General features: G+C 37.4%; 1 protein-coding gene across 7 annotated transcripts in view; it reads left to right on the top strand.

Annotated features, from left to right (window-relative positions):
* PHC3 (polyhomeotic homolog 3) overlaps positions 1-12,521 on the top strand; it is a 29,560-nt gene extending 17,039 nt beyond the window's left edge. For 4 of the 7 annotated variants that reach the window (XM_042797659.1, XM_042797651.1, XM_042797644.1 and 1 more), the window contains 6 exons: positions 775-1,028; positions 1,889-2,045; positions 6,174-6,288; positions 7,672-7,822; positions 7,914-8,145; positions 11,903-12,521. In XM_042797659.1, the coding sequence (XP_042653593.1) occupies positions 775-1,028; positions 1,889-2,045; positions 6,174-6,288; positions 7,672-7,822; positions 7,914-8,145; positions 11,903-12,057 (1,064 nt within the window). In that variant the 3' untranslated portion in view covers positions 12,058-12,521. Of the gene's footprint in view, positions 1-774; positions 1,029-1,888; positions 2,046-6,173; positions 6,289-7,671; positions 7,823-7,913; positions 8,146-11,902 lie in introns of those variants that run through there. The other 3 variants (XM_042797668.1, XM_042797675.1, XM_042797680.1) reach the window with 3 other exon arrangements.
* Positions 12,522-15,919: the final 3,398 nt, after the last annotated feature.

Here is a 15,919-nt window from a genome sequence, read left to right as displayed (position 1 = left end):
GTTAATCTTTGTGATAGCTGTGTGACATGGGCAAAATATGCTGACTGATCTGGTGTGAAGTTTAATTTTGCAGAATCAGGGTCAGCAATCAGATATTTCTGTCATAACGGTTGACTACACTGTATGATTCTTTTTGGCACCATTTTTTTTAATATGCCACAATAAGGAGCTGTTCTAATGCAAAAGCTACCGATGAAAATTTTCTTTAGTGATTTATAAGATATACAAACCTGCATTGGTGGTTGTCCTGCAGACTAATGTAGCTTGCCCAGTGAGCTAAATATACAAATATATTTTCTATATATTGTGTGTATATACATAGATATCCTATACATATAACTGGGTGCTTAGTGGCTTGATGTTGTACATACTTGTGACCCTGCAGGTTACTGAAGCTCAAAGCATCCCTGAAAATAAATTTTCTCTTTAGAAATACCTCAGCTGCTCAGTCTTGAGACTCCGATATTTGAAAATACTGGTTTCTGCTTTTCACTTACAGATTTGTCATTTGTGTAAGTAATTAAAGGCTAACTATGCTTATAGTTAGTAGATACCGAGTGAAGGAAAATGTTTACATGACAACTGTTTGTGGAATAGCCTGTCAGGGAAAACCATCTTGTTTTGAAGGTAAAATCTATAAGCCATAGGGAAGAGCCTGTGTTACGGGATGATGGGTGCAGAGGTGGATGTTTATCACATCATAATTCTAGAATTCTGAGCCAACTGTTGGACATAAGTGATAAAAGCATAACGTACTTTGTTATTTTTTTTCAGAACATGGGGGACTACCTTCAGTGACATCATCAGTCAGTGCCTCAGTAATTAAATCTCCATCTGATCCCTCACATGCCTCTATTCCACCGCCACCTCTACTGCTTCCAGCAGCAACAACAAGGAGCAACAGCACGTCAATGCCCAACAGCATTCCTAGCCTAGAAAATAAACCTCCACAGGCTATTGTTAAACCACAGATCCTGACCCATGTTATTGAAGGCTTTGTGATTCAGGAGGGATTAGAGCCGTTCCCTGTAAGTGTAAAAGTTGCTATGATTTTTTTGCTACTAATTTTTGAAACAAACTGTTATGAAGGATGATGTTATTTGTGGCTGAGCAGCTATTTAGATCTTGAATCATTTTTCAAATGTTCATTTTGACCTTTTTTCCACTGATTAGTAACCTGTTTCTTACAACATTCAGTGTACTTGTATACTGTTTGTATTGTCTTGCATATGTAATCAGAATTCATGTTGTTGTTTGTCTGGCAAGTATCAGGGGATGACAAGGTACTAAGTGAAACGAGAGACACAGTTGAGTAAATAGGCTATATCTGGAGATAACTACAGGGTGTGATTTTAGGCTACCATTTTCAGTAACTTTATTTTATGCTTGTCTGTCTCCTAGATACCTCAGTTTAAGTGATACCTTAATTTAAACCTGAGATGAGTCTGTGTTAAAATTCCAAAATGTTAAAATTCTGTTGTTTAAAGCACTGGCAAGCCCCTTACTGAGCTTGGTGTGGTTAGTACTGTGTCTGGTAAGAATTACTGTTGATGAACATTTTAAATCCACAAATGGACAGTTTAAAATCTATGAGCCTGTCTTATTAACTAATCTAATGTGTCTCTCATTTTCCCATTCCTTCATTCCTCTAGATATATAATGTGTTTCTTCCTTTGTTAAATGTCATTGCAAACTCTGCAGAGCAGGAGTGAGTCTTTGTATTTGTTTGAGAAATGGTATTTAGAGCTCTGGCACTATATAATAATGATTCATTGATACAGAATATAAACCATGATTCTAGTCTCGTCTACAAGTGCTAAGCTGCAAATACTATTTTCAGTTATTCATTGTTCAGTTAATCACTGTTGCTTTGCTTTTATTGCAATAGGTAAGTCGTTCATCTTTGCTGGTAGAACAGCCTGCAGAAAAAAGATTGCTAGTGGAGGGTCAAATCATGAGTGTTGTGTGTGTTGAATCAGACTTGCAGAATACAAAACATGCAGACAACTCATCGGACACAGAGATAGAGGATATGATTGCAGAAGGTTTGTAGTTTTTGTTTAAATACTCTCCCCCCCTTCACCCCATCAGTTCTGGATGCATTACAGAATCCTATCCCGTCTGTACTTCTGGAATCTTTCTCTACTCTTTACATTGTCTCTAATAGAAACTATTTTCAAATGTTTTTTTACTAGTTACACATCATAACAGCAGTTGCTGTAGCTACACACAAATGTCAAGAAACTATGCATTTGTCCTGTTTAGAATATAGTGGTCTCTGGCACAACTCGTGAGCTAAACCGAGTTCCCCATGCAGTATCTGACATAATCATGGTCATGGATTTTTTTAGAACTCAACAATCAATTATTTTGGATGTGCTACACCAGTATTACTGTTCAAGCCCAAATGTATGTAGCCTCATGAGTGTTATGAAATGGAAATTAAACATGGCCTGGCCTAGAAAAGCCAAATTATTCTTTAACTCATGTGTTTGTATAGATTCATCCAAGATTGCAAAGTCTAGAATTTTTCAGTCACCTCTGGATTTTTCTCTTCCACAGTTTGAGCAATTGCACAGGAACTACTTCTGGTGATGTTTAAATTTGTCTTAATATGTAAATCTTGGTTTCATTCTCTTAAAATAGTTCTTTTCCCTCTTTCATATCAAACATGAGCAGGATAAGAAGGGTCAAATACGGTGCGTGCTACTGCCACAGGTCTGTGTCAGGGAAGTGGCTGGAAAAAGTCAGGACAGCATGTCCTGAGCAATAGCAGGTGTTGCTGTAGCTGTGCTTCAACTATTTCCCATTCCAGACATTGTAAATTGTCACTTAATTAAAACAGTCCATCCCCTTGAGCTTTTTTTCACAGGAACTTTCAAGATAGCAGCACCAATAGCAGTTCATTAGTTACTGTGGTTTTTGCCTTGGTGAATGGCACTGAAGTGCAATAGGGAAGTTGGCTCCATCCATTGTGTATCTCGGTGAACAAATTTGCTCAAAATTCAGTCTTTTAGATTATTAGATTCTGATAGATTATTTTTTTACTTCAATGATTGATATCCATTGCTGCTTATAAGTGTATTGGGTCAGACCCAAATCAAGGATTGCAGACAAGGTAAAAAGCTTGCTTTAGAAAACATTACGAATTCAAGAAGAGTATTTGTTGCTAGTGAAACCAGGTAAACATGGTTGGAATTTTTGCTTAAGGCTGATTTACTTTACCACTTAGGCAATATGTATCCCATCTTAAAATTAAGAGTATATTTTTAGGAGAAGCTAGTTTAGCTTGGAAGCACATCACTGAAAGGAAATATTGATGGGTTGCAGTCCTCTTCCATGTTGATGTACCATCTGTGCAAAGATGTCAGAATCTGTGGAAACAGTGCCTGAAAATGAAACATAAAACACAGGATTTCCTAAATTATGGCTGGTCATATGATTGCATTTACTAGTATATCTCAGTATAGTCCAGAGCCCTTCTCCATTTTGCAGTAACAGCCTAGTTTAAGCAGTGGCAGATATTTGAAGTGCTTTGCTTTGTAACTGTAACTTGCTTTTGATTATGTTGTAATTAAGTTATCTACATAGAAAAATGAAGAAACAATTTTTACAGAGTCTCTTTTTAAAATATATTACACAATATTCTACTGTAAAATAATTTGAGGTGCATACCTTACTCTTCACAAACCCCCACCCAGTCATGCCAGACTAAATTTTAGAAGGCATTATTTAGAAGGCATCTGACATATTAATAGTGGAGGGTTGCAGTCTGGCTGGAAGTTTTCTAAACCTTTGTTTAATGTAATTTAAAATTGCTATTTTTTTCTCAGTGAGGGCTTCCATTTAACCAGTTCTTTGAGAGGGAATTCCAGTGACATGAAGGCATCAGGCACAAGAGGCTTTAAAAACAAAAAAGTCATCTGGTAAATTCTATGACTGACATTTTTTTGGTTGTTTGACAGCTCAATGGAGTTATACTACTTTTCTACACACAAAATGAGGTTTGTCCATCTCTTAGCTCATGACTGTGCTTAGTAAATTGCGTTGTAAATTGATATTAAATGAACTTGCTTTCCTGATCAAGAGTACAGCTTTTTTTAATACTTTATTTCACACAGGATGTTTCTAACAAAATAAACTTTTTGCTGTGTGGTGTAGCTTCCAGAATATTTGAAGCTCTGTTTGCAATAGTTATTTTGCCCTTAATTTGTTACAGTAGATCTTAATTTAGTTTTCGATAGTATTCCCTAAGAACTTTTCAGTATTAATGCTGTGTTGTTTCTTAGATTTCAAACAGCTTGTCTGTTGTTATATTAATTTATTCAAACATTCATGGTTTTGTTTTTAGTTACTGTTCCTGAAAGCTGGTGTTAGGTTTATGTACACAATTTGCATCAACTCATAAGATGAGCTAGTAGGAACCATCCAGCATTGAGAGACATCCCTATATGCAGAAGTTGAGCAAAGGCAATTTTCTAATACTAAACCAGGGTATGATTGCATGTATGGTTGAAACATCTAATATGCAAAAGAAAAGGCTCTTAGCATCACTTTTTGTTTCACTCAGTTGTCACTTTTTTTCCATATAGGATGACATGGATTGAGATTGAGGGGTTTTTGGTTTGGGTTTTGTTTTGTTTGAGTGTGATTTATTTGAAGGATGCATCTCTGGTATTGAACTTCAGTTGCAATGTTGGTCAGGTCTGATGTGTTTCCAATTTCCAGTTTTTACTTTTTGTGTGATACCAATTTATTAAGTTGGAGGCTTGCAACATGGTGATTTTCAGTCTGATGCTGCCAGAGGATTTGTTGACTTTAGTTACGTCTGAGTCCTGATATATCAGCTAGGTTATTCGAATACCCTTTTCAGAATTTTCAGCTGTTTGATGTGCCGGTACTATTTTGTTACCTTGTCAGTACATTAGTTAGTGTTAGCAAGCAGTTTAGTGAGTTAATGTTGCTATAACAGACTTAGTTAAAATGTTTCAATTAGCCTGACACCTGCATTTGCATTAGTTGGTGTCAGTGCTTACAAAGAGTTTAGAACAAAAAGCTAGTTTGCCATTTTTGCAACTAATTGCGTAAAATTAAAAGTATAAATGTGGAATGTGAATAGCAAGAGGCAAAGCATATGAAACAGTGACACAGATAAATTTGAAATGTGGGAGAAATGTGTGTTTGTTTAGTCTTCTGAATTTTTGAGCAATGTATTTTGTCTGCGATTGCAGCCATGTGGCATGTGATTCTTTACTTAACCCGAATGACCGCAAGATGTTACATTTCAGTTGGTGCCAGTTTCACTCCTTCAATCCTTATGATGTATTTCACAGATGGTGCGTGTGGATAAGGGTTTTTTTCTTTTCCATGCCAGAAATCAAGTTGGTTTGTGGATATGGTGGCATTATTCTAAACTATGTACAAACCGTGCTCTACCCACAAAATACGCTTCCATCAGAAGAGAGCACAGACATTCAGCTTGTGACATGTATGCTGCCTTGTTGTCTTGTACTGCCTTTTTTTGGGCTTATCTACTTTTTCTTTCACTGATGCTTCTCTCAGCTCATATTTGAGTTATTCACAAGAAGCAGGAAAAGTGCCTTCTCACCTCACCAATAACAGAAAAATAATCTGTAACGGTTGACTGTAAATCAGTAGATGCTATAATCCTTTCCTTATGTGCACCTTATCTTTTTAGAATGTTTTGCTTGCTTTCACAAGTCCCTTTGGTTGTAGCAGTTGCTTATTTCAATTAAGTATTTAAAAGGTTAATGCATTATGTCATTACAAGAGAGCTTGAATTTAGACTATGGAATGCCTTGTTTTGTTAGTGAATTCTTTATAAGCAATTCATGAGGACTGTAGCACTTCTTTTTAATTGTTCGCTATGTTTGAAGGCATACTTGCTTATGGATGGCTTTAAATTTAACAAAAAGCCGATTAAGGCCATTGAATAACTTAATTGAAGGTTCAGTAAGGTTCAGTTTGCTCAAGATCTTTTCGGTAGAGTGAAATCTACGACTTGCTTAGTTTTGCATAATTTTCTGTTAATCGAATAATTTAATTAAATGTGGTAGATATTTGAAAATCTTCTACTTGCCTGCTTGATAATGAGATTTGAACATAATTTTGTGTCTTTGAAACCGACTTGTTTGTCTCGCTCCTTTCTTTAGAGGGACTGGATGAAATTGAAAATGATCTTCTAAAGTGTGAATTTTGTGGAAAAATGGGATATTCTGATAAGTTTCTACGATCAAAAAGATTCTGCTCCACATCCTGTGCCAAAAGGTACTTTGTCTAGTTATTGCTTATTATTTCGTGGTTAATGGAATAGCACCCAAATAGTATCTGATGCTGAAAAATAAACAATAAAACATGACTGCCTTCTACTCGAATTTGCAGAGTATATGGGTACAACGGACTATGGTAGATTATAATATATTTCAAGAAGATAGACAAAGGGAATTACATTAAAATTGTGAATCTCTTTCCAGAGGTTGTTGTGAATGCTGTTGGGTGTACAGAAAGGTGGGGAAGAGAAATCCATCAGGGGTTACTAAGTATTTGGAAACTGGTGCAGAGGTTCATGGGCCACGAATAGTTATATATTTCTCATATTCCTATTGTCTTCCCCATCATCTTGGGCAATGTTGGAGAAAGAATGCTGGGCTAGGTGGGCTTTCTTAGTTTTGTGTGGTGCTAGGGATGAAAACCCCACTGAGTTTATTTTGTCATAATTTAAATGCTCCATACACAGAAATCATTCTTTTACTAAAAACATTGGGTTTAATAACAGTGTAAAAATTCTTTATTTGCATAGAGTAAAATAGAAATACTCAAACAATTTAGTGTTTTCTAAAGCTTCACCTTTCTTGAAAATAGCGAGTGATGGCATTTGCTTGTACATGCTTGGCAGAGAAGAATGGCTGGTTTCTGTTTTTCTTTGAGTTTAATATGCTGTTTCTGGTTAAAAGAGGAAGAATTCATAGTCAACACCTGAATGTAAAAATATTCCATCATTACACCTGGAAAATTGAAATTTAATCCCAGGTGTTTTAGAAAGGGGGAATAGTTTCCCATTTCTAATCCCCACTTTGTTCTTTTTCTACATCAATGTGCCTAGACACCACCTTTCTCTAACGTCTGCTACTTTTTTAATCCCTCATATGAGGCATTCCCATTTTAAGTAGTGGGAGTGTATCTTTTTGGTTTGGTACTTGTTGGGATACTACTAGCGAAATATTTTTAAGACATTTGACCTTTTAATCCTAAAATCTTGGGTTAGGTTTTGCCTCCATCCTTCTTTGACTGGGTATCGGTTAGGTGGAGAAAATGGAAGTAAAAGACACAATGTGACTTTAGGCTTTTAGTGGGCATTTTTTTGAAGCAGGACTGGACTATGTGATAAAATGCAAAGGTATTTCTATCATGGAAAATTTTTTTAAATGGGAAAGACAGGCATCTTCCAGGGATAATCTAGATGTATTTGATCTTGCATCAGGGCAACAGGTTTGAGTAAATGGCCTTTGAAATACCTTCCTCTTGTATTTCTGTGACAGCTGTTGTCTTTAATTAGGCAGCATTTCTACAATACTGTAATTTTATGGTTACTTGATTGAATTCAGTTCAAAAAACTATTAGTGCATTATTGAATATATCTTACTCCTTTAGGCACAGCCTTAGTTGCACTAAGAAATTTGGGCTGTTTACATCAGACAAGAGCAGTCGTTGGAATCGGAAGTCAGATAGCCAAAGTCTTGGGCGACGCGGGCGTCAACCGAGTGGCCCTGATGGGGCGTCACGAGATCATTTTCTTAGACAGGTCTGTGGAATATTTGCTTAAAACTATGGCATTGCTTTGGGAATTACAAATAAAATATAATACTGTAGTGTATTTGTACTACATTTTCCAGCTTCCAATTACTTATCCATCTGCAGAAGAAGATATGGCTTCTCATGAAGATGCTGTTCCGGCTGCCATGACCACCCGTCTGCGAAGACAGAGTGAAAGAGAGAGAGAACGTGAACTTAGGGAACTAAGAATGAGGAAGATGCCGGAGAGCATTGACTTGTTACCAGTGGTGCAAGCTGACCCATCCGTATGGACTGTCGATGAAGTTTGGGCCTTCATACATTCTTTGCCTGGTATGTGCAATAACTTGTTCCTTTTTTTTTTTTAACAGTAAAGCTCCTTGCTTTTTAGCATTAGTGTCATGAGGAGGTGGTGTGGTAACGGCACTAGTGTACTTGTTAGTTGGTGATAGAAACTGGCATGTGATTTCTTTCCTCTTGCTTGTTCCTTCAGCACAAATCCCATGTTCATAGAACTAGTCCCACTTCTGCTGTTGCACCCCCGCTGATGGAGATTAGAGCTGTTCCTCCCTTCAGTCTGACTTCTCTCAAGAGGTCAGTAGAGAGATCAGACACGCTTCTTCCCTTTTACATTTCTTTCTCCTCTTCCCTCCTTACTTGCTGTGTATTCAGTAGAAGAAGCAGGAAGGGAGTTAGTTTCCTTTATACAACTGAAAAAATTGAGAGACCTCTCATGATATGTCATTAAAAAAGAATAAGCAAGTTTCTTCTATAAATCTAAATTTTGTTTTGCGTAGCTTTGCTCAGCAACTGAAATACCATCCTCAGGTTATGTGACATTTAATTTCCTAACTACCCTAAGTTTTAAAGTTTCACTCCCTTCTCTTTCCCAAGGATGCTCTTCTCTCTGACCAGGTACTGTAATCCTTCCAGGTAACGGGGTAGGTCTCCATAATAGCAGTCATACAAGAATTTTTGTTGCTTAGCCATGTAACTCCCATGTCAAAACATTGAAACCCAGGTTATGTTTATTCCTAATTTTCTAGTTTAGAAATGCTAAACCATTTTTCTTTGTATCCCTTTAGGCTAATAACCTGTAAAGAATGTATCTTCATTCTAAGTCATACACATGGGTTTTGACAGTTACTCTTTCATAAAGTAGGTCAGGCAAAGAATTGAGTAAGGAATGTCTTAAATCAGCAAAAGTCATCCTTGAAATACCTTTCTTCTGCTGGTTTATAAATTCCATTTAAGTTACATTGTCTGCTTTTGGGAACCTGCAGTGAGGTCTTTAAAACAGGCAAATCTCCTTAGGTTTAAGACATGGACATTAGTATTTCTGTACTTTAGATGTGTTACTGAAATATGTCTATATTGCTACTGTTTTGAGTTACTGTTTTTATAGATTTGAGGCTTTAGTTAATTCAGTAACTTCCTGATCCTAGGTTCTGCAAAAGAATAAATGATAGTTCTGGTCCTAGAAAGCTTAAAGTAGCACATAAACACAATTCACTTGCAAGTATGAAAACAAAAATATTATTCTTAAGATGTGGTTTCTGTTTTGAAACCATGCCTTGTAGAATATTTCACCAGTTGCTGTGTTTTTGTATTCTGTGGTTTTGTATTCTATAAACAAGGTAATCTTTGATTTTAAACAAACTTTACATTTTTCTGTGTTTAAAGACAATTTATTATAATTACTCATTCCCATCCATATTAAGGCCTAGTTTCTCAAATACCTAAAAAAAAAAAAAGTTCAGTAGGTCTTTAAAATTACATTCACAACCTGCCAGAATTTTTATTGTTACATAGCCACATTCATATTTTTTGCAATTTTTGGATTTATTCTGTTCAATATATTTTCAGGCCACTCTATTGAAAAAAATATTTTTTCAATGCTGTCACAGTTGAATAACACAAGAAATAATATAATGGACTTTCATTATGCTATTTTGCAATACATATACTTGATGCAGTCCATGCAGACCATCTGCCGTGTTGTGGGAGATGGTGATGTCAGCTTTTCATAAACATTAGGGACATCTGTTTTGATTTAGAGCTTTCTGAATAGAGTCTGTAGCTGAGAAGTGACTGTGGAGTCAAGTGTTCTTGTCAGGCTTTTCCTGAATTCCTGTGGAGTCTTTTGGAGAAATGAAGATTGTAGGAACTTCTACTGTTACTTATTTCTTCTGGGGAAGAGACGGCAACAGTTTAAGCTCCAGCAGAGTTGTTCCTCCTTTCTTTCTTCAGTTGCAAGATTAATGGTCTTTCACCTGCTTCCCATCCTTTCTTTAGCTAAGTTATTACACAACAACATATTGTGAAAGTGCTTAAGAATATGCAAATGTGCTTGGATGGGGAAACTGAAATACATCAACCTTCATCCTTTGCTTTTCCAAGATGACTTTGAGAAAAGATATTTTAGGAAAAGTTGCATGGAAATGCTTCATAGACTGCCTAAAGAAAAAAAGCCTTCAACAACAACCAGTTTTCTATTTTAATAGGACTGCTGTTATTCCTAAATGTAAAAACTTCTCTTGATCTCTCAGGTTCTTTGTAAATGCTGTGGCCTGCCAATCACCATGTTCAGGTCTCAAGTCAGGCATACAGTGATACCTCTTACAGAAATACTTACTTAGTACATGGCTTACAGACATTTTATCGGCTGTCAACACATAGTAAGAACCTTTATGAAGATGTTGGAGCTGTTAAATCCTCCTGAGAATGGTCAGTTGTCTTAAGATTGATTTTTTTTGATGTTACTGGTGGCATTATCTTCACTTGGTAGCTGGAATTGCAAGCGCCATTCCAGGAGCTCTCTGATGGTTCTGGGCTCCTGAAGCACATTCTCTTACTGATTACAGTACAGTTTGTAGCTGGGCTGTACTAGTGCATCACTCTACCAGGAATATTAAAAGTAAATCTTACGGAATACATGCAAGCACTAAAACATTTTAATGGCTTTAGTGGCAATATAAATACTGTTTGTGGCAAACTAATTTGTGTTTTTTTTCTCCAAAAGATACCACTCTAATTTCTTGTTACAATAAATAATGCCTGAGAACTGGGTGTTTATCGTGCAATAAAACTGTGTTGTTTTAAATGCTATGGAAAGTAGTCTTTAGTTCTGATTAAAACTTAGCCAACTGCTACACAGTAACTGTTTTACTTTTGGGATTGTACTTTATACAGTTGTAACCTAAACTACAGAGGTTTAGAGGTGTAGCCAGAGGCTACAATAAAAGTTCATAATACGACCTTTCTCTCTTCAAATTATCTTTTAATTTTCCCTTTCCTTAATAAAGTGGCAGCCATTTATTGTATGAGGCCTGTTTAACAAATGATTAAGAAAAAAAAAAAAATCATGCTTTATTCTTTGTGAAAAGCTACACTTTTCCAATCTTGAATGTTACGACCACTACACAGTAATAATCCAAATAACTAAGGCTTGGATGGTGGTACTTCTTTCCATGTTTCCTTTCTGTCTCTTACACATTTGTAAATTCATTAGGAAACGAGACTATCTGTTATTTATAGAATTTAAATCTGAACACACAAGAGGTCGTGAAATCAGTCAGTTGCTTTTATCTGGGGTGGAAAAGTAATTCTTCACATTATTCTCATAGCTCTGTAACAGTGTGCTTTTAGAACAGGGGAAAATATACAAATGCCAAAAAATAGGCTTAGCTGTGGAATAATTGAAAGCAGGAATGGAAGGCGGAGCACAAATTAAAATGTGTCTAAAAGGGTCTGAAGCAGATAGAGAGACCACTGGCTTGAGAATGTAGATATGTAAAAAAAACACGAAAAACCTGGCTATGGGGAAGGAAGCTTCAAATAAACAACTGACAACGAGTGCTCTTATTCGCACTGTTGGAAGATGTTTGTCCGTACAACAGGGCTGCCATACAGCCAGGCATGACTGACTGTTTCTGCTTAACAGATGTCCAGAACATCTTTTGAGGAACCTTTTGTTTCCACGGTGTTCTTCAGTGGAAATTGTGTAGCTGAAAAGCTCTAGAATGGATAGAAACACTGCACCTAAGAATGCATATTTCTACCCCAGTAATTTTTTTCTGTTGCCTTGTAGGTTGTCAAGATATTGCAGATGAATTTAGAGCACAAGAAATTGATGGACAAGCTCTCCTCTTGTTGAAGGAGGATCACCTTATGAGTGCAATGAATATTAAGCTTGGACCTGCGTTGAAAATCTGTGCACGTATCAATTCATTGAAAGAATCCTAGAGGGTCAACATGAAGGTTTAAACAACAGTTTCTCAGTGACAGAACCGACAGTAATATGCCAACATCTTCGCTGTGGCATAAGTGTTACTGTGATGTTTTGTTAAATATATGGGGTTTTCCCCACACAAAGACTCAGAAATGTTCCTTTGATGATACCAGGTAGTCCCTCTGTAGTTTTCAACAATTAATAGGTTCATGGTAAAGCCTGAGTAATACTTTGAGTTGAAGTGGGAGTTCATGGAAAAACCTGAAATATACTGTGATAGGTTAAATATTCCCCAACATGTACTTTATCTTATAAGTTTGATTAACACCCCAGCACCCACCCCAATCTAAACACCATTTAAATTGTGTTGCTGTATTCAGAAAGATTTTTTCCACATACAGCAGTTTTTGGACTGAAATAACACAAGTGTCCACAGACCCTGTGGAAGCACTAATGACAGTAAAATGCTATGCATTTAGTTGTGCTCTCTGAGTTTCTTTTGGTCATGAGCAAATTGTTTGTAAGGGGTAGGTTGGCAGCCAGTCTTCCTCATGTAGGCTTACCCTCATCTCTGCCACTGTAGTATTTTCTTGAAGTCTGGAAATACTATAAGCCATGTAGATGTCTCATCAAAATCCTCATCGTCAGGCTACTGAAATGCAATGGCGTGACACTCTTGCCAGAGGTAACTGAAGCACATGTTACTTACTCTTTGTATGCTGCTATGCACTAAGAGGGCATTAAGTTGTTACGTTCGTAGTTTCTCCTGCTGCTAGTTGAGCTAGACCAGCAGTTCTCAAATGGGGGTTCAGAAGGTGTGAGAACACTCGGGGTTCAGGTTCCCAAATGCCTGGGCGTGAGGGGCTGAAAGCTGCAGCCAGAACTAGCTCATGTTGAGACAAGAGTACTTTGAAGACTGGAGGTAGAGAAGGGATAGCGTAGCTCAGACGCTCTTTTTCTTGATACCTCTTCTAACTTGTCTTTCCCCGTAGTGCGTTCCCACTGCCTCACTAGAAACTTCCAAGCACCTTTTATTTGTCCACTGGCTAGGGTGAGCTGGGCTTGCAGAGCACTGAGATCCCTTCAGAGCTGGGTGTAGGGACAGCTGCTGCTGCAGTGGGGGAGCCTGGAGCTGCAGGAGGAGTGCCACCCGTAGGCAGCTCTGGGAGAAATCTCCAGGGGCCCTGCTTCGTCCCTCTGGTAGGAGATTTTGACTTGGATGCTGCAGACCCAGGCGGTGGGATTGTAGTGTCTCCCTCTGTCTTCCCTCTCTTGCACTGTATGTGGAACAAATATGTGTTTCCCAAGTTACTGACACTCTCGGAAGCTGCTTGGGCCCAGAAGCAGCAGCACTTTCTCAGCCTCTGCAGCCCTATCACCTGGGTGATCCATGTTCATGGATGTATTTTGAACCTTCTGTTCCCTCCCTTTTGCAGCTCCACTCCCCTTATGTACAGACCTAGATGCCTAAGCTCTTGCAGAGGGAAAGAAGGGCATGTGTGCTGATGGAGTCATTGTGTATATTTGAATTAAATATGCGTGTCTGCAAATAATGTATTTTATGCAAATCAATGCATAATATATGATTATGTAGGGAGATACTCAGGGGGACTGTAAAGTATTCCTGAAAGAGAGGGACTGATCTGAAGTTTGAGAACTGCTGACCTAGATCAAAAGGAGTCAATGCACATACACTGGCTGAAAGGAAGGTTTATGACAGGTAGATTAATATGTATATTATTTAACTGATGACCTTAAAGAGTAAATTTGGATTAAAGAAAAAATTGTGCTTCATTTTCCTTGAAACTATTGCTTTGTTTCTATTAACAGACTTTCTACCATTATCTTCCAGAGATCAACATCAGAATATTTGTTTTTAATTACAGCTGTTTGAACTTACTAATAGATGTTATTAATATTTTTATTAACCACTGAAGCTCCAAGTTAGGACAACCCGTTGCTGTTACGTGCTAGTATTTGGTGAGAGCCCTTATCCAAGTGGCACCAAAGGCTTTAGAGAATTAGTTGATGTCTGGGTTTATTTTGGAGGGAAGTTGCTAAGCACTTTCTAATTTGTTTTTTCTATCTTCAGTTACTGTTGTAAAATAAACTTCTTAGTTGAAGGTTTAATGTTTGGCAATGTTCATTTGAAAGATATTCAAATGATGGAAACAGTAGGTTCCCATTTGTAGCACTTCTGTAAGATACACAGTGTAGCATATCTGTAACATATGTTCTAAAGAATACGTTCTGTTTTGATGAGCTAATTGAAGACTAAAGATATCTTAGATATTTATCCTTTGGCTTTTGTCTTAAAGTTTTATTATTTTTATACGAAAATTTCACTGCCTAATTTTTAATCTGTCTTCTGATTGTACTGTTCTTTGGCAATGTAAAAAGTAGGTATACGTAAATGTTATTTGATAATGGCTTAAGACATATTTGAAAATGTGGACTTGGGAGTCTTATTTAGACCTGCAGTTAATTACAGTGCTGTTACATGCATGAGAATTTCACGACTGTTTTAATTTTGCTTTATTAGACAGCTTTCAGGAGACCTTCTACAGCTAGTGTTTATATAAGACTCTTGGACACAATCACTGCCAGGAGCTCAGAGTAGACCTGATTACTGCATGTCTGTTCTGGTGGTTCTGGTACACTACATTTTCCATGGATTTGGGAGAGCCACAGATAGTGAGTTATGCTTTAAATATTCATGAACACAGCAACTAAGAATGTGGGCCTTATGCACATTGAAAGTTTTTTCTCCTTCACTGATTTTGATATTAAGCAGGAACCTAAAAGCAGACACAGCTGTACTAACCTATACTGACAGAAATGCACCTGTGTTGGGGTGTTTGCCAGTATAGCTGTGTCAATAAAATCAGGGGGTTTTGGGTTTTGGTTTTTGTTTTTGTTTTGTTTTGTTTTTTTTAAATCATACCTGTACATTAAAGTAGGCGGGAAAACTTCCAAGTGCAACTGAAATCTACTTCAGAAGCTTTTGAATTTACTCAAAAAAAAAAAAAAAAGCAATATAATACTTTGAGTAATATTCTTCCAGAACTGTTTTGCATACCAATTGCTTGTTTCTGTTCAGACCAGTGAGGTTTTCCCAGGCTCATACTACCATTTCCCATGGCTTTCCCCACAAATTAAGCTAGACTCTCTATCAAAAGAGGAAGTATTGCAGATTTTAACTGACTGGTTTTTCACACTTGCTCCCACTGAATGTGTCTACAAGAAAATGTTTTTCATTAGCTCTATTTCATGGGGGTTTGTTTTCTGTATTCACACTGCTGCTGATGTGCGCTACACCTTGTGATAATCCCTGCAATATTTCAGTTCCTATAGAAAGGAATACAGGATGCTGTAGGATTTTAGCTCAAAAGGGAGATAGTTTGGATGGCTTTTTCCCTTCCTCTTTCTGTGTTAGCCTTCAGCCTACCCTACTCCTTGATGGAAACTGCAGCAATAGCTCAGGGCAAAACGCCTTTGCAGAGCACTGGGCTGAATGTGACTGTCAAGATTTCTTCCAGTAGAATTATTGTCTCAGCTTCGCCGTTCATTTGGGGTTTTAAAGAAATACACCCAAATGGTCCAAATGGGTATGCAGACTCCCCTGCTTAATTTGGGTCATATCACTCAGCAGCCCTGCTTTGAAGCAGAAACAACTCCAGGAAGGGAGCTCGGCCACCTCCGCTGACTGAAGGGCTCTGGGAGCTCAGGGCTGCTCCTCGTTCATAACCAAGCCTTGCCGGTGAATTGCTAACTTCTCCCAGCCAAACCATGTTGCCTCACATTTGGCACATTTGTAAGACTTTAACACCTTACTTATATAGAGAACAAAAAATAACCATCTTGTCAAGTTAAACT

Source organism: Tyto alba, unplaced genomic scaffold (assembly GCF_018691265.1).
Source record: "Tyto alba isolate M040663 unplaced genomic scaffold, T.alba_DEE_v4.0 Super-Scaffold_10, whole genome shotgun sequence".
Taxonomy (NCBI): Eukaryota; Metazoa; Chordata; class Aves; order Strigiformes; family Tytonidae; genus Tyto; species Tyto alba.
This window is presented reverse-complemented; position numbering and strand designations above follow the sequence as displayed.